Here is a 19,707-nt window from a genome sequence, read left to right on the forward strand (position 1 = left end):
TTAGTAATTCAGCAACTATTACATCCTCCTGATATGAAACGCATTTGGCTATTCGACCCAATCCGGGTTGCACACTCTGTGCAGGTGGGTTTTTGCTATTAACTTTTGTAGATGACAGAGCTCCCCCTTGGCTTCTCGGTCCCGTGCGCCCAGTCATACTGACAAGCGTTTGTTGAAGAATATTGAGAAGACATTAGTAAAGTGCACTTTAAAATTGCAAAGGCACGTCATCGAGGGGAAAACAAGGTTTGATGTTAAATGTACTCACTGAGGTGCTTTGATACTGCATTAATACTGCCCCAGTTGGTCTAAATTTTTAAACTACAGCTGGGCAAACCAGCCACCGTTGCGGACCGCTACACTTTGCCGTCCGCTTTATGGATCCCGTGAGTTTTGATGTGGTAACTGGAAAAGCTTCAGTTCAATTCAATGGAAGTAGGAGATGGAGCACAGGTGTCCACGTGTTGGACCACAAAGGTAATCTAACACCCGAATCTTCCCTTAATCATAGTAGTCACACATTCTGATTCCGGTGATTTCACTTGTTTGTAAATTTTAAAGACCACTTTTTTGGTTATTTTCTGTTGCTTTTATGCCGTATCAAAGACTGCCTTCCAAGTGAAACATTAGTTCCTTTTTTATTCAGTTTCTATGGAGAGCAGATTTTCTTTAAAACCCACAGGTTCTTGGTAGATGTATAGTTATACCATAGACCGATGGTGTGTATTAGTGGGCACAATTCTAAAAAGGTGAATGGACCGAGATGATTCGGTGAGTTCTCCTATATACTGGTGCAGGGAGTAGTTAGACTTTCCTAAACTCCAATTCCAGTATGGTGAGACATCATAGTCCTCTCTTTCAGTTTATGGTAGGATCAGACTGTAGTCTGGCATGGAATATTTGATTTATAGTCCATTTTTGCCAGGACACAGAGTAAAGTGAGCCGATCGGTTTCAGTGGTATTGAAGTTGTTCGACCACTTTCATAAGGGCTACTAAGACCAGCACTAGGTGTTGTGCTGTCTTCACAGACTTTCATTCAGCGTAACATGGCTGTTTTCAGGAGGCCCTGCCTAGATATAATGGGGAATACGGGGAGGGGGTAGGGAGGAGACAAAACAAACTCCAATTGTTGTGAATTTGGAATGTTAGTGCATATTTTATTAGATAGGCGGGGTTGTGTCTTACCCTCATGAAGGTGTTCCCCATTATCTAGTGGTCCTTATTCAAGAAGGGTAGTTTCAATCAGATGGAGCACAAACACGTCCAATCCCTCTCGCAGACTGGTACACTTAACCCTGTAAAATGGCCATGCCATGCAAGTTTCACTTGACCTTTTGCCATATTGGTTTTTGGCCTTATTGCTGCCCTCCAAGCTCCGGAATTGCTATATATATGGGAAGTCCGTTCCTGGGGAAAGCTGCTGCTTTCCCAGGAAAAGGGGCGATTTGTGGGTGAGCCCAGATATGGGGTGTGGGACTGTCTGGTCCCTGCCACATTTTACCTGAATGTCTGTTTCTGGGTAGAAGCTGTGGCCAGTTCCTAATCATGATTGGAAAGCCACTACCAGTTTGAATGGTGCAGACCCTTACCGTTAGTGGTCCTGGGCGAGATTCCAATCCAGATCTTGCATAAAAGGAGGACTGCTGCAGACATTTAACAGATTATCGTTAGAGCCAATACTTCTAGAATAAGTGCAGCCTGCTGACGACCCAAGGACGACCACTGCAGCCAACCAGAATTGCCTCCAGCCAAGTCCCAGTGACACCCTGCTTCTCTCTAGAGATCTCCAGATAGCCCCTGTCGATGCTTCGACCCATGACTAGTGGGAACAACCTGTCCTGACCCTTGCTCGAGGATCCGTGCCAGTGAGCCTTCAGATGTGTCCCTGGACCACATGCTGAACTGACCAGCCATTGCTTGGCTATCTTGCTGCTGCGGTCATCGTTCCAAATTCAGTCTTGGATATCTGCATATCTTCAACTTGTGGGACAAGACAACCTTCAATACAATTTTCACCTTCCTGATCAAAGACAAGCTGTGTAGAATCTGTTCCTTTGTTGTCACCACAACGATCATCCATCGCCAGCTGATCGTGGTGACTACTGCTGCAGCCAGTCTTCTTTGGGTCCTGAAGTTATGGGAAGCTGCCTGATCCGTGGAGGTCTTCATCCTGTCATGCCAAGGGTGTCCAGCTATCAAGTCTACAGTACAGTCTCATCAGAGCCCAGAACCACTGACTAGCTCGTCTCAAAATCACTGCCGAAAGTGATCTCTGCACCTCGTCCCCTGGACCTTCCTCACCAGACAAAGCCTAGAAGTAAGCGGGTCCAGAGGATTCTGGAACGCCTGCAGTGGTTGTGGAATCGGAGTAAGGAGGGTGAGTTTGTCTACCTATTCCTATGCCCCCTCATGCCATAGGGTTGTTTGGGCATAAAGTCCTAACCCTACCTCTCCATTGCCTGGCTAAGATCGGTGGTGGTCTGGTCAAGGATCCGCCTCTCCCCGGGCTTCCCCTAGAGTTGTGGGGTTGGGAGTGGGACGTGGGAACTGGGAACATGTAGGAAATTGACAGTTTGTGCCTTTTCCCACCCAAAATGTTGTTTTTTAAAAAACAACATTTTGGGTGTTTTGGACCCTTACATATTTTTTTTGTGTCTGTTTTGGATAAATATAAACAATTTGGGGGGGAAATGAAATTTCTGCACCAACAAAAAAACCTGTCAAAAGATGTGGTGAAAAAGGTAGAAAATTGCCCAGCCAGCAAAATGGAATTGTTGGCAAATATCACCAATTCCGTTTCAGCAGCAGTAATTTCACCTGGCCCTACTCTCACCCCTTCAAAGAAACCTAAAATGGTCTGTTGGTCAGAGGAGTGTGAGAAGGGCTTTATGGACTTAAAGGCTTCATAGTGCCAGGCACCTGTTCTCAGGGCACCCGACTATCTGAGACCTTCTGAAGTACAAACGGATGCCTCTGGCACTGGAATAGGGGCAGTCCTCTCACAGTTAGATGACAAATGCATGCAACACGCCACATACTTCATCAGTTGCCAGCTTAAGGACAGATAATTGAATTGGGCCACTGTGGAAACATAATGTTTTGCCATTGGGTGGGTCCTTAGGAAGATGAGTACCTACGTCTTTAGGCTCACTTCACCAGTCAGACTGGAGGGTGATAATCCTATATTGCTCATGTGGTTTATAAGCCTTCAAGGCTTGGACTTCACTGCTGAGCATAGGCAAGGCCCACAACATAGCCATGCTGATCGTCTTTCTAGGATGTATAACCGACTGAAACAGGAAACACATCTAGGGGTGGATTCACACACAATGGCTCTCTTTACCTAGAGATCACAGATGAGCAAAAGTATACTGGTTTACAAAGAATCTTCCGTTTTTAATCTCAGAGGGCAAGACCTGTCATGAAACCAGCAGATTTCCCCAAAGACCAGACTGCCTCTAATGATGGGCCATACAGTGAAACAAGTATAGCAACAGAAGATGTGGTTTAATCTCTTTCAACCAGTGCTCACTTTTTTATATATATGACACGCTCTCCAAAAAAAAGGCAATGTGGGCTAATATATGTGAGATAGATATCCCAAACAATATTGAATTATTACAAAATCCTTTTGATTTATTTCAAAGCAAGATTACAGCCAACACGTGTTTCGACCATATACAGTCCTCTTCAGGAAATCATAAGTGATACAATGCAGATCAAACCAACATGGATAAAAAAATAATTAACATGATTCTATTCAAAAGCAAGTGCAAAGGAAAATAAATTCACAGATACAAACGACAAGTATAAATCAAGAGGGAGAATAAATCAAGTGGATCCAATTAGAACCAAGTTACAATTGAATTTGTACGACTTTGCAATAAGTGATACCTAATAATGATAAAAAATGATTGGCCAATTCTAAAAGAAGTACTTATTAGAACAAGAAAATCCTTGTGTGCAACTAATACTAATTGAATAAGGTGAACTAAACTTTGCTAGAGTGATGCTGATATTCAGTCAATCAAGCTACCACTAAGCAACCCAAGGTGACCCATGCTTCATTCTTCGCCACCTGGTTTTTGGGAGTATTATATATTGAAAAAGGGTTGAAAGAGATTAAACCACGACTTCTTCAGTTTAACTTCTGTGACCCTGGCCAAGGTTCACCATTAGTCTTTTATCCACAGCCCTTTCTACATCTTTTCAGACATATAGAAATTGAAGTCAGCTCTAACCTGGGACCGGTCCTCTTTTGGTTTCAGTGTTTATGTTTAGTACTTATAGCAACAGGATAAGTTAATATGCCTAAATGTGCATGGATTCAGACACTAACAGTATACCTTCGTCTTGAAGTGTTGCTTCTTCACAGACAATTCAGCATATGAATTCGGGAGCTTCTTTTCTTTCCGCATCTGTATTTTCCAAAGAGAAAAATGGCAAATTATGCATTGCAAGTGGGTGAAGAATGTGGAAGAATAATGACATGACAAAGAATAGAAATGCAGAACAAACACAAAATGGAATGCTAACAGAGGAATTCCCAGGTGTTTGCAAGTGTTTGCTCCTCTCAGACCAAAAACTCTGTACTCTTGAATCTTCAAAACCTTCAGGCAAGTATGGGATTTCCAGCATCTTGACAATACTGGATCGGTTTGCAGCAATTAAAAAGCTTAGACGCCTAATTTTAAAGGCCTGGGTGGGTGGTTTTGCTCACTATTAACCACTACACCACCATTCTCATCCTCATCCTCTCCCTTTAGTCCCCTTTCTTTCTGACTAAGTAGAACAACCCACCATCATATCAGGAATGACACAATGGAGAGCGAATTGTGTGACCAGAGGGTATTGTGGAAACGCAAATATATTGCTTCATTGTATATGTCTTCTTTCTTCCTTTAACATGGAAATGTAACTTAAAATGTACTAATAAACTAACACATTATTATAAGACCACAGTCGTGTGGGGCTGCTGGCACTAAAAAACTGCTGACTTTGCTTTAGAGCCTTGGTCTTGAGAAACAACGGTAAACTATATTAATAGTCAGTTTGAATATGACACAGGACTGATGGAAAAATGCAAAGTGTCAAGCATGCGACGAAGAGGCCAGGTAGCCCTCTAGGTTACTGCCGAGTATGGACATTTCAAGAATGCTTTCGCCTTGTTACCAAACTCAAGCAGGGCACAGGAAGGAGAAGATGGACTAACTGGAAAGGTGAGAACAGACTAAGTGGAACTAACTTCCGAGATTGGTAGAAAGCAGCTTTCGAGGACTGGAAGACACTCCAAGGACACATTACCTCTTAGTAACAAAAGTTCCTTCATCATCTTGAAATTTACAATACAAGCCTGATTATGGGGCGTAGGTTAGGATAGTGCCTGAGGTTTAAAAGGCCGCATGTTGTTGGTTTTTTAATTGTATTGCAACTGTCTCTGTTCTTTCCTACTCTTAGAAATGATTTGCTGTCTGTGCTGTTTCTCCAACATGATTTTAATAACTCAGACTAAAACCGTGAGTCATTTCTACTCATTCTTCCATCCATGGACCCTTCAGTGCTATGCATGGGAAGAGTCACAAGCATACCATATAATAAGAAAGATGAAGATAGGACATCCAATAATGAACTAAAATATTCATAAATATAACCTAACAAGTGAGAATTAGCCTTGGTACTAACATTATATGTGTAGTGCTTGCAGAAAACATAGGGTGTGCCCTAGGCATTTACTTTGCACACACATATAACATATCCGTAAAGCTTTTGGAGCAGATTTCGTTCTGGCTATTGGCATCAATAACTAGTGGTGAATATATGCTCCAAGTGTGTGTCTCCCAAGGACTTGCACTGGCCTATAGGGAAACAGGGAAATGCCCAACCAGAAATGATAGTGTGGAGCCGTTTGTTTGGTCAAAGTGGGCCACTTTTTTGGCCAATGCGGGCCCAGTTTGATGAGTTTACTTCACTAGAGCGGAAACGAGAGTGAGCACAAGGGGCCCGAGAGGTGGCAAGAAGGTGAGCCGTAGATGATCATAGGGAGCCTGGGAGAGGGTTAGGGAGTGAAAAAGGCTGATACGTAGGGTGGGGCAAGATGGTGCATAGTATTGAAGATGATGAGAATTAGTTTATACTTTGCCCTTTGTCTCATGGATAACCAGCTTAACTAAGGAAGGTGAAGTGGGGAAGGTTGAAGAGTGTACAGTTGAGGACTTTGTTGAAAGGTGAAAGAAAACAGTTGGGAAGGCCATAGAATAGACTGACACAGTAATCATATTGAGAGAGTACTAAAGAGCAGGTTAGGTGCTTGGCAGTGTTGGAGGGAACAAGATGTCATATTTTTCTGATGTTGAGAATATTGTCTGGCCGCATTGTCAGATTTGGAGATGAAGAGCGAGAAGTTGTGAGATGGGTCAAAGAAGACACCAAGGATGCGAACAGAAGCAGAGTAGGGAAGGTAGTCAGGAGAGAAGAATAGAAGATGGGGAGAGGAAGAGCTAGCCCGTTTGGATGGGAAGTAGAGAACTGCAGTCTTCTTAGTGGAGTTGAGTATGAGCGAGTGAGATGCAATCCAGTATGTGCTGGCGGAGAGCATCCTTTCCTCAATTCTCTTCTCTCTCTCACACTAGACAGGCCCTTTTGCTCACTTGAGGGCGCATTCAATTACAATCTTTTTGTCTCATCTCTCAATCACTAATCTTGTGGCAGATGCTAAACCAACAATGCTCCTCCAGCCTCTATGCTTGCTCTTCTAATAGTCTGCCTACTCAATTCTATTATTTTCGTATCATTATTTTTTTCTCTTCAGTTGCATGTCCCTAATTCTATCAAATGTAATGCTACAGAAGCCCCATACATCTATTCTGTATTCCCTTCCAAGGTCTGTCTGCACTACTTCATTTGTGCAAGTCTTTAGTTCATTTCTCTTAATTTGACATATTTAATGGTCTCACGTGTGCAAATCCTGCAACTGCTCAGTCACACTTCATAATTATTTACCTTACAAAGTATTTCTATTTGATACTTCGACCTCTTATTGATATCTGCTATGTAGAGCCTGGATATTGTAATCATTTCAAATGTATTCTGTTTCTGAAAGAAAATCTTTTGATCCTCCACTTGCTAACATGTAACCTCCACCCGCATTTCTACTTATATGAGCTCCTAAAAGAGAAAATAATTTACTTGCAATGTTCTTTCTAATGCAGACAATGTTTCTAATCCAGAACAACCATTACATTTACATTTCTTTTAAAATCGATCTAGATGTTACAAAGCAGGGCTCTAAGGTATTTACCATGGCACTCAAGGCAAAAGGAGTCGCTCCAGGTCTCCCTTCTGCTAACATGAGTTGGTCTCCAGTGTGGTGTGGGGTGCTGTGAGAATGTCATTACTATACTACATGTTGTACAATTTGTACTGGTTTATTTTTTGGCTGCATTTACTGCAAATCTTTATGTATTTTTTCTATGTGGGGCCTGGGGCCATTCCATTAAATTGCCCCTTGCACAGTAAGCAATATGAAGATTGATTTCATATAACAAGTGTGCCCTTACAAATGGTCCACCTGTAGCATTAGTAGGATCCTTGCAGGAAAATGTCATACGCGTCGGAGTGAATGTGGGCCATTAGTAACAAACAACTGGAATCCAGTTCTGCACATTGTTCAGGCCTTCCTAGATTGTATCAGCATCCATGTAGATGCCTTTGGCAGCAGTTTCAATGTGATAGAGGGAGGAGTCTTCAGCGTTTTGTCTAGCCTCCGAGACGGTTGAAAGAAAAAGGCATTTTTGTCATGACTGCCTCAATAGCTGGTGCAAGTTGATCTAGGTAACGTAACCTAAGCATCACCCAACTATTAATCACTGCTAATCTGTTGGTGCCTTTGTGTTTTGTCATTCTTTTTTATCCCTACTTTTGTATCCCTACTTAAGCAGCCTTCCAGACCTTTTTTGCAATTGGTGAACTGGTGCAATTGTATCTAGGACAAGTTATGTTATGTTAATGTTAAGAAAACTTGTAAAGCGCACGGTGCCCCGAAGGTATGGCGCTGAGAGGGAGAAAGAACAGTCTGGCAATCCCATCTAAAACAGGTAGGTCTTTAAGGCCTTTCTGAATGCCAGATGGTTAGACAGATTTTTTAATGGAAGCGGCTGGTCATTCCTCAATTGGGCCGCCGCCACAGAAAAGGCCTGGCCTCCAATGCAAGAGCAGCAGAAAGACGGCATAGAAAGCAGGCCAGCCCAAGCCGATCGTAGAGTCCGATTAGGGAGATAACGGGTGAATTTGGCCCGCAAATATTCAGCTCCTAGATCATGCAAAGCATGATGGACCAGACAGAGTGCCTTTAACTTAATTTGCTGGGCCACAGGCAACCAATGCAGGGAACGCAGAACTGGCAAGATACGTGCCCCATACAGGGATCCGGTTGCCACTTGCGCGGCCAAATTTTGCAGGCTCTGTAGCTGCTGGACGACGCCCTTAGGCTGGGCCAGGTATACGCCCGTAGGCTGGGCCAGGTACTATTCTTCCGGCAGAGCCTGTGCTGTGGTCTGACCACTACCTTGTGACCTTTTTTCTTAAAGCAGCACTGACAAAGCCGAAAAGTTTTCCGCCTAGAGCCTGGCAGCGCAGCTGGCGCTCGGCTGATCTTCAGTGCGTTACAGTAGTTCAAGCGACTCAAGACCCGAGTCGCCACCACTGGCGGCCGAAGATTCAGGGGTAACAAGGGAAGCACCTTTCACAGTATCTACAGATGAAAGTGGCCACCTTTACACACAGCAGACACCTGTGCATCCATAGAACGAGTAGAAGAGATGACCACTCCTAAACTCTTCACTGTGAAAACTGGGACAGGAAGTGGGCTAAGAGAAGATGGCCAGAAAGAGGACAGCCAAAGTGTAGGGTCAGAGGGAGAACCCACCACCAACACCTCTGTCTTGTCTCCATTTAACTTCAGCCAATTGTGGTTCATCCAATCTCCCACGGCTGACAGGCATTGAGCAAGCACGATGACATCTCAGCCTGATCAATATCTAAACTAATCATAATCTGAATGTCATCGGCATATGAGTAGCACCTGATACCGAAGGAGCGGATGAGACCCACCAGTGGCCAAATATAGATATTAAAAAGGTTAGGGGACAAGGCTGAGCCTTGCGGAACCCCACAACCAAGGGGACATGAGAAGAAGGGAGGACGTGAATTTGGGTTCTCTCTGCCAAAAAGGAGGTAAGCCAGGCCATTACTTGACCAGAGATTCCAACCTGTGCTAGGTGGGCCTGCTGGGTGGGGTAGTCCACGGTATAAAAAGCTGCAGATAGATTGAGCAAAATCAGGGCACCGACCCTCCCCCCACCCTGAATCTACCAGCCTAGCTATATGGTCCTGAACCGACACCAGAACATTTTCTGTACCTCAGCCAGGCCTAAAGCCCGACTGAGCGGGATCAAAAAGTTCATAAGATTCCATAAAGGATGACAGAAGTGGTAAAACCAAGGACTCCAAAAGTTTCATAAAGAAAGGTAAGAGTGAAATAGGGCAAACATTTTAAGGAAGTATGGGGTTTACAGAAGGCTTTTGAAGAAGGGGAATCACTGTTGTAACCTTCAGTTCCTGAGGGATAGAGCCCATCTGATAGGAAGCATTAATCTCACCCAGTAGATCTGGGGAGATATCCTTCATAACTGCCAGAGGCACTGAATCAGACAGAGCTGCTGATTTAAGTTGGTGGATGGCGGCAGAGATCTCTGACTCTGCAAATTTAGGAAAAGAGACCACCCTGCAGGTACCGTCATACAATTCAGAGCTGGCAGTTCCCTCACAGGGGAAGATGCCATCGCCACCACTGATATCCTGGCTCGACTGGTCACAATTCTGGTTGTAAAGAACTGAGACAAAGAGTCACAGAGTTCCTGGGATGGACTCACCATAGGCACAAGTTTAGCCATCAATGTCAGTGATTTCACCACAGAGAAAAGTGCTCTGGGTTTACAGAGGGCTTGCTCAATTTTCTGTGCCAAACATTACTTCTTCGTGGCCAAAATCGCTGCGAAGTAAACAGCTGCACAGACTTTATATTAGGATCTAAGACAGGGATTGTAGGCTTTCCACCATTTCCGCTCAGCCTGTCTTTCCTCAAGTCGATCTGATTTAAGCTGTTCAGAGAACCAAGGCTCAGAGGGTGGCCTCTGCGGCTGAATTTACCTTTGAGGGGCCACCTCGTCAGCTGCCTCTCGCAGTGAGCAGGACAGAACAGAAAAGTCAACCCCCGGAGCCACACCACATTTGGCGCTCACTGAGGATACAAGGGCCTGAAGACAGCCGAGCGCCAGCTGCGCTGCCAGGCTCTAGGCGGAAAACTTTTCGGCTTTGTCAGTGCTGCTTTAAGAAAAAAGGTCACAAGGTAGTGGTCAGACCACAGCACAGGCTCTGCCGGAAGAATAGTTAATTGTGCTTTTTTGGTAAAAACCAGGTCAAGCGTATTCTGCAGCTTATGAGTAGGTCCTGATACAAATTGCTGAAGGCCCAAGTCGGCCATACTGTCAAAAGAAAAGGTCCAGACCTGGGGACAGAGGGCCATTAAATTTCAAATTGAAATCTTCCAGCACAACAAGATGTGCAAATGTTATTTGTAACTCAGCTAAAAAGGGTTTGAGGAACCCAGCATGCGAGGACAGTAAGTAATTAAAAAGTGGCAGGTGTAATGTAGTGAAATGACACATCTCAGCAGTAGCGCTTTCATATCCATGGAGACAAGTGACCTAACCCCCACCCACCTGTATAAACCTGCCCCTTTATGTCCTTTCTTAACTGTTAGATCACAGGACGTCCTTTGTTCAGGCATCGAAGCAAAGGGCATACACAGAAAAAAGCTATTTCTGTTTTGACTGGATGCAGAAAAGGGCAATTAGTTTTGGAAACAGAAAAGGGCAATTCAAGTTTGGACGCAGAAAAGGGAAATTCCTGTTTGGAAATGTTCAGACCGTAATGGCCATGTCAAGAACCCCTTCTGCTCAAACATTAGGTAAACTCCCTCGAATATGTGCTCCACCCCAGCAGTCCATACCCATCATCTCCAACCACAGCGCACACCAGCAACATTACGAACACCAAATTGCAGCAACCTCACTCTTGTCACCATAAACCCCATCCACCACTTCACGAAAACTGATGCTCACCAATGTCCGCTCAGAGATCGACCACGCAGCAGACATTGCCCAGCTCATAATGCTGACTATTTGGATGTAATCTTCATAACCGGAACATGGATCACATTCACCTCCACCCACATCCTAGACGTCCCAAAACACGACATGTTTTAAAGAGAACGTCCAAATAAGATGGGCCGAGGCCTCATCATCATTCACTAGGCATCATGGCCATGCAAGCAACTGGAAGCCATGCAACCTCTGCTGACTCTTACAGATCTCCTCAACGCACAAAGTCACCTTCCGTCTCATCTGCAGACCACACAAGCCAAACATTTCCTTCATAGAAGACTTCACAGACTTAGCCGCCACCAGGTCTCTCCTGCATGCCAACACACAGGAAATGTAATATCCTCAACTTTATCACCACTCTGCCGACCCTTCATCACAGCTTTCCAACCCTACTTGACTGGTCGGACCACTTGGCTATCCTCATTGACATTAGTCACCCCCCCCCCCCCCAGTCAGGCACACTCATATCGGAAACCAAGCAAACAAGCCTTCAGATCATTCAAGAACTTCCCAGTGGAAGCTCTCACAGAAGGTCTTGGCTCGCTCCACCTCACATGGGCCTATCCACCTCAGGCATCCAGGACTGCAACTTGCTTTTCCCAGAATGAAACAAAACGTTGCAAACAGCATTAACTGCCATTCTCCGGTGAAACTACACACCCTCAAGCTTAAACCTTCCGCATCCTGGTACACGCAAGAACTCAACATCAAAAAAAGACCCATCAGAAAACAAGAGAACAGCAGCAAATCTGACCTTGTCCTGCTCAAGGAACACCGTACTACACGCAGGTGACTGATCACCACTGCCAATGCCAAATACTGCCAGAACACCAAAGCCAAGGCCGACAAGGAAAGCAGAGCCCGCTTCAAAGCCACCAAGCATTGCATCAACCCCCTCCCTGACCCACCCGTCCCGCACTACATTGAAAAACCCATTCTTTCAATTCTTTCTTCGTCAACAAAATCAGCATGATCCACCAGTACATAGACACCAACACCACAACTGACAGCACACCACACACCCATCTCGCAAACCCACCACTACTGGACAACTTTCAACACACTCACCATGGAAGACCTGACTGCCATACTAGTATCCCAAAGAGCACATAGTACGCTGGGGACATCCTCCCTGCCTTTGTACTCAAGAACCTTTGCAACTGAAGTACCCCACCCATACCTGACAATCATTAATAGCTCCCTCATTCAAGGTACCTTCTGTTCGACTGTCAACAACGGACAAATCCACACGTTTCTCAAGAAACCAGCACTGGACCGCAATGACCTTAATACCTACCACCCAATCACCCATATTCTCCTCCTAGGACTGGACTGCGATGACCTTAATACCTACCACCCAATCACCCATATTCTCCTCCTAGGAAAAATCCTTGAGAAAACATTAGCCATGCAACTCCTCCAACACATCGGCACCAACAACCTCCTGCAGTCCTCCCAATCTGGCTTGAGACCCAGGTGCAGCACGGAAATGGCTACCATCAAGGTGATTGACAATGCCATTAACATCCTCAAGTACGGTCATCTTTGCCCTTTAGTTCTCCTTGACCTCTCAGCAAAGTTCAATACAGTAGACCCCCAACATCAGACACTCACTGACATGCTACATCGCTGAATGGGGATAAGTGAGACTGTGTTTAGCTGGTTCAAATCTTAGGTTGCTAACCAGCATCAATCCGTCCAAATGGATTCCTCCAGATCACTAAGACTATCCATCACATGTGTGTCACATGTATAGCGCTGCAACTTCAACCTATACATGGAACCACTGAGAAGCCTCCTGGCTCTAGACAACATCCACATCCTCCAGTACGCAGATGACATGCAGTTCTACCACAAGATATCCTCCATCAAAGACATCCACATGCTCGAGGCCTGCCACACAGTGATCCGGTGCTGAATGCCCTGTGCATGATATAGAATCCAAGGGATTTGGTGCAGGTGGTCAGCTGGGGTGTAAAGCCCTTGAGGTTCATAGATGAGAGCCATGTCTGGAGGTCAGGGTGTTCAGTGTTGTTGGGCAGTGGTAGGAATTCATACGCTTGGGGAACAAGAAGGGGGAAAACAAAGGGGGAAAGATAAAAGAGGGCACAGGAAACAGCAAGGTGTGGGTTGTTCAGGTGAGGTCAGAGGAGGTGAAAGTGGACAAAGAGACCTGAATGAGGAAGGACAGTGTAGAGGAGCATGGGGGCTGTTTATTGAAGGTGGGTTATTGGCTAGTGAGAGGAAGTAGTACTGTATTGTGGGTGTGCCTGAAAGGGGTGTGAGTGAAAGTGGTAGTAGCAGAGTAGGAAGTGAGTGAAAACGTAACAGAGTGAGAGGATGATTACAGAGGAGCAGGTGTGGTGGAGTAGTAGTGGTGTGAGTAGTAGTAGTACTAGAGTAGAGGTGGAAGCAGTAGCAGTAGTGTGGCAATGGGAATAGTAGTAGCAATGGGGAGGTGGGAGTAGAAGCAGTGTGGAGGTGGGAAAAAAGCTGCCGTGGCTTGGAGGAGGAAATAGGAGTATAGAAGATAGCTGCAAAGGTTGTAGGAGGGAGAGTAGCAGCTGTGCAGGATGGAAGAGCAGTGGGAAGGAGAACCAGAGAGAGAGATACCATCAGAGGGACAGTTAGAGAGAGAGAATGTGTAAAGTGAGTGGGAGGAAAGGAAGGGAATAGAGTAGCAGAGAAGGGAGAGACAGAGAATGAGTGTACACCAGGGTAAGGAATTGAATGGCGTGGAAGACCAGGCAAGACCCCGAAACAATTGAAAGGGGCAAACCAAACAGAGTTTCTGATTAGTTTCACCTAGATTGCTCCCAGAGGAAGAATAGCTCGATAAGGCATAGGAGTTATCAATCACTAGTAGCCCATGGTGTCAAGGGACGCCAGGGTTAGGGTGGGACTGTCCATCCCTAGGTTAGAGAAAGAGAGAGCCATTAGGTCCTTTGCAGATTTAAAAATAAAAAACATTAAACTCATCAGGGAGATGGTGTATATTATTTTGCTACTATATCATTTTCCATCCAAGAAAAAGCAAGCATGATATGTGTTTTACGTGGCTAGACTGGCCTTTTGGAGCAGCCAGTTTAGCCATTTCTTACTGTGGAATGACATTTTTTTATGGGCATTCAACCAAGATAAAGCAAGCATGACGTGTTATTACGTGGCTAGAATGGAATTTGGGTTCCGCCAAACTAGCAATTTCTTACAGTGGCAAGGCATTTTTTACTGCCCATCTACGACTGTGACTGTTTAGACTTCTGAACCGACTGGTCCTCCCGTCCCTCCACACTCTCCTCACCTGAACTTCCTGAGTTGTCTGTATCTAGTAGATTCCGCTGACTTAGGTAGTCTCTTCCCTTTTTTGGTAGCACTTGCCTGTCTCGGAGTGAAGCCACAGTGACAGCTGGCTGGACAGCCGTCCCGGGACTCCTCTTCCGGGAGCAGGCCAGAAAATAAGGGAAAAACCCCCACGGGGGAAAAAACCCTTAGCCGGGAGATTGTAGGCAGATGAATGTCCAAGGCAGAACTTGCTGGTCTGAAGAAGTGCCGAAATCCGCTGGAAAGATGATGGGGAACACACTCCGGTAGCAGAGAAGATAACTGCAGTCGAATAGAGGAAACCCTACGAGGTAGGGTACCGGCAGCCGTGGAGGAAATGGGACTGCTGAACCACCAGGCCTCGAGAACACAACCCAGAGAGAAAGAAGAAGAGAAAAGGGAAAACTGGAGGACCGCTAACTGAGAGGGTAGCGGTAGAAGAGAAAAACAGGACCCGCCGCCGAAGCAGCAACCGAGAGGGGCGAGGAAGATCCCCGGGAAAGCCGAGAGAATGGCTGGAGGAAAAAAAGGAAGAGGGAAAAGCCACTGCCAGAGGGGAAGGCAGAGAGGGAGAAGACAGGTAGGTAAAGCGATTCGCTAGGAGAGCGAATAAACCAGCCGGCACCAAGATCCGCAGTCGAGCAAAAGCGGGCAGCGGAAAACAGGAGCCACAAAGTAACATAGCGAAGGAACCAGGGGAGCTGGAGCGAGAACCAGCGAGGTTGAAACGCAGCGACTGCCGGGAGGAAGGAGAATTTAACTCCCGGCAGCTCTGCGGCCGGCCAATGGGCCTATACCAGAAACAAAGAAGGGACTGCAAACCCTACCTGCCGGTTCGCAGTCTCCAACGTGGAAGGAGCCGCCAACCGTGGTGGCGATTGCGGATGACAGTATGCCCTCCTCCCCACCTGGCTGCCCCGGGCTTCCCAGGGTAACGGCGGTGAAATTGGGCTAGCAGTCTTGGTGCGTGAACCTGAGAAGCCCTTTCCCAAGAGTCCTCCGACTCAGGGTAGCCCTTCCAGGACAAAAGGTATTCCAGATGCCCACGATAAAACCTGGAATCGCGGACACGAGATACCTCATACTCATCCGACTCCGGAGAACTTGTCGGAGCAGACTTAGGAATGGGTCTATGATGAAGATCAGGATAGTATGGCTTGAGAAGAGAAGAATGAAAAACAGGGTGAATGCGGCGAAGAGTGAACAGAAGCCGGAGTCGATAAGCCACTGGATTCACCTTAGAGAGAATGGGAAAAGGCCCCAGAAATCGAGGAGATAATTTAGAAGGCCATGTCCATCTGGGCAAAAACCGGATGTATAGCCACACCTGATCACCGGGCTCCCAGGCCGGACAATCTTTGCGGTGTCGATCTGCACAGGACTTTGTACGTTGACGGCTGGCCTCAAGACTCCGGATAGCCGAAGACTGAGCTTCTTTGATGTTTCCTAAGACTTCTTCCGCTGCCGGAGAGTTGGTGTACTCGGGAACATCTGGAAACACCGAACGGGGGTGAACCCCATAAGTACAGAAGAAAGGAGAGAGTCCGGTGGCAGAATGTCTGGTGTTGTTATAAGAGAATTCAGCAGTGGGAAGTAACGAGACCCAGTTGTCTTGATGTGGGTGACGTAGCATCGTAAGTATTGCTCCAGAGTTGCGTTGAGGCGTTCCGTCTGACCATTAGATTCCGTGTGAAAACCCAAAGACAGAGCCCTCTCGATGCCCAACCGGTTGCACAAGGCAGTCCAAAATTTTGAGATGTACTGGCTACCCCGATTGGAAATTATCTTATCGGGAAGACCATGCAACTTGAAAATGTCCCGAGAAAAAACCTCTGCCATTTTGGCAGCGGTGGGCAGACCTGGAAGAGGGGAGAAATGCGCCAGCTTAGAAAAGGCATCCACCGTAACCATAATGCAGGTACAAGCTTCAGAGACTGGTAGGTCAACAATGAAATCAGTGGAGATCAATCCCCATGGACGAACAGGGAGTTCGACCTGAGTCAACAGACCCAATGGTTTCCCCAGGCGATACTTGGCTCTGGCACAAATCGGACAGGCTTTGACATAATCATAGGTCTCTTTCTTCGCGTTAGGCCAAAGAAAAGTTCGAGAGAGGAGCTCAAGAGTGTTATCGGCTCCTCTATGTCCAGCAGAGCGAGAGTCATGACTCCACTTCAGGATCTTAGAGCGTAGAGGACCCGCCGGTGTGTACAATATTCTTTTGTAGAATAGCCAGCCCCCTTTCTGTTGAAAAGGAGAGGTAGGGCTTAAGGACCGTCGAGGCATTTCTTGAACAAGGGCAGTCTTAACCTCTTGAAGGAAAGAAACGATGAAAGACAGAATTTGATTGCGGTTAAACATGGACTCCTTCCTGATGGGAGTGTGCTCTTTAGTGGAATCTTTGCGGGACAAGGCATCTGCCAAACTGTTCTGGGATCCAGGGATATACGTGACTTGGAAATCGAACTGAGCAAAAAGGTGTGCCCACCTATCCTGCCTGGAATTTGAACACTCCAATTCTTGTAGAACCTTGAGATTCTTGCGATCGGTTCTGATCAGAAATTGATGTCTGACTCCTAATAGCAGATGTTGCCACTCTTCACAGGCAAGTTTCACGGCCAATAGCTCCTTTTCTAGCACCGAGTAGTTGAGTTGACTGGAAGAAAGAGTTTTTGATAAATACGCCACGGGATGTTCTGCACCCTGCATGGTCTGGAGAAGAACCGCTCCTACCGCGACCGCCAAAGCATCAGTTTCCAGTATAAATGGTCGTGTTTGATCTGGATGCTGGAGAATGGGAGCAGAACAAAAGAGGCTTTTGAGAAAACAGAAACTCTTTCCGGCCTCATCCGACCAGGAAAACGGGAATCCCTCCTTCTTGATCAGTCGTGTAATAGGGTTCACCACATCAAAAAAATTCGGAATGAATTGTCGGTAGTAGTTTGTTAGTCCCAAGAATCTTTGGACCTCCCGAACCGAAGTAGGGGCCGGCCAGTCGAGAATGGCCTCAACCTTGGTCTGATCCATGGCAACTCCTTCTTCAGAAAGGACAAATCCAAGATACTGTACTGAGGATACTGCGAATTTGCATTTTTCAGCCTTGACCAGCAACTGGTTCTCCTGAAGGCGAGACAACACCTGGGTGACGTGTTTGACATGCTCCTTCATGTTGGGGGAGAAAACCAGGATATCGTCAAGGTAGATTATGACTGAGACGACAGTAAATCCGAGAACATCCTATCCATGAATCTTTGGAACGCCGCTGGTGCGTTCACCAATCCAAACGGCATCACCCTATACTCATAAAGACCGTAGGGGGTGCGAAAGGCCGTCTTCCATTCGTCCCCTTCGGTTATGCGGAGCAGATGGTATGCATTCCGGAGATCTAACTTGGTAAAAATCCGAGCCCCTTGCACAGCTTCGATGATGTCAGTTATGAGTGGCATGGGATACCGATCACGAACGGTAACCTTGTTCAGACCCCGGTAGTCAATACAGGGTCGGCGATCGGTGGTGTCTTTCTTTTTGATGAAAAATAGAGATGCACCCACGGGAGATTTTGAAGGGCGGATGAGCCCATTCTCCAAATTTGTGTCCAAATAGCTCCTTAGTATCTTCTTATCAGACTGGGTAAGCGAGAACATTCGCCCAAATGGAACCAGAGCATTAGGTTCGAGATCAATCGAGCAGTCTTCTGGCCGATGTGGAGGTAGTCGAGCGTGAGTGTTCTCTTTGAATACCTCAGAGTATTCAGCACAAAAGTTGGGGAGAGTGTGAATCCCCACATCATCATGGGAGACTGTTGATCTTCTCTGGCTTCTGACGGAAGACAGTTGGCAGTACAGTAGGGGGAACAAAAGCTCAGTTGGTTTTCGGTCCAATTGATGCGAGGGTTGTGCCTGCGAAGCCAAGGAATACCTAAAATAATGGGGAAATGAGCGGCCCTAATGATGTCGAATTGCAGGACCTCCGTGTGTTGGTTGATGACTAAAGAAAGCTGCTCTGTGGTATGAGTGATAAGTCCAGAAGATAAAGGTGTTCCGTCGACTCCTTCCACCTTCTGACCTTCCTTCCGGGATATCCGTGTCAGACCCATCTTATCTGCCCATAGAGTGTCCACAAAGTTGCCTGCTGCTCCGCAATCCAGCAAGGCCAAGGTTTCCACTGGTATACCCTTGAGGAGCAAGTGGACTGATAAGACCATCAGTCTGGAGTCATCTTGAGAATCTGAGGCCGACACAGAAAGAGTCACGTAGGGATGATGAAGAAGATTTGAATTCCCCCGGACACCGGTCCCTATTGGCGCCGAGGGTAATCGTTTCCCGCCTTCTTCTCTGGCAATTCGTAGCAGTCTTTGAGGACATGTTGGTCGGAACCGCAATAAGCGCACAGACCTTTCTCTCTTCTTCGTCGTCTCTCGGCAGAGGACAGAGGTGCTCTTGTGGCGCCGATTTGCATTGGTTCGTCAGCTGGATTAGAAGAGAAGCGTCCAGAGGAGGAGTGTGAAGGAGGGTCCACTGGAGTTCCCGATCCTCTTTGTTTCTGGCGTTCTGTCCTTCTCTCTTGGAGACGAAACTCGATGTGTAGGGCAGCAGCAAGTAGATCTGAAAAAGTGGGAGAGCGGGGAGATCTGGCTAACTCATCCTTGATCTCTTCTCTCAGACCCCTCCTGAAAATAGCATACTGTGCCTGTTCGGGCCACCCAGGCTCTGCCGCCAGTGTCTTGAAGGATGAGATGGTAAGTCAAAACATCTAGAGTACCTTGCCTTACATCAAGCAAATCTTCACTTGCGGTAAAAGACAATTCAGGACGCTCAAAGGTCTGCTTTAATAAGTTCTGAAACCCAGAGAAGTCCTGCAGAATGGCATTGCTACCTGTCACCAATGGCGTGGCCCAGGCCAAGGCGTTCCCCGTCATATTGGAGATAAGAAACCCCACTCTGGCCTGGTCCGTAGAAAAAGTATGAGGTCTGAAAGTGAAGTAGATGGTACAGGTCTCCAGGAATTCCTTCACTCGTTTAGGTGAACCATCGAATTTTCCTGAAGAAAGGGCCATAGGGGGTAGTTCTGGAGGGTGTGAGGGTTCCCTGGCTGCCACCATCTGTTTAAGGAGGGCCGTCTCAGTCTTAACACCCTGTAATTCCAGCGACATTGCTTGGAAA

At 46.5% G+C, this 19,707-nt stretch overlaps 1 protein-coding gene across 1 annotated transcript in view; it reads right to left on the reverse strand.

Annotated features, from left to right (window-relative positions):
• Window positions 1–19,707, reverse strand: part of ESYT1 (extended synaptotagmin 1) — a 1,383,482-nt gene that overhangs the window by 309,363 nt on the left and 1,054,412 nt on the right. The window contains exon 23 of the mRNA XM_069653762.1: window positions 4,349–4,420. Coding sequence (XP_069509863.1) covers window positions 4,349–4,420 — 72 coding nt within the window. The remainder of the gene's footprint in view (window positions 1–4,348; window positions 4,421–19,707) is intronic.

Source organism: Ambystoma mexicanum, chromosome 3q, assembly GCF_040938575.1.
Source record: "Ambystoma mexicanum isolate Mex_15411 chromosome 3q, UKY_AmexF1_1, whole genome shotgun sequence".
In the NCBI taxonomy this organism is placed as follows: domain Eukaryota; kingdom Metazoa; phylum Chordata; class Amphibia; order Caudata; family Ambystomatidae; genus Ambystoma; species Ambystoma mexicanum.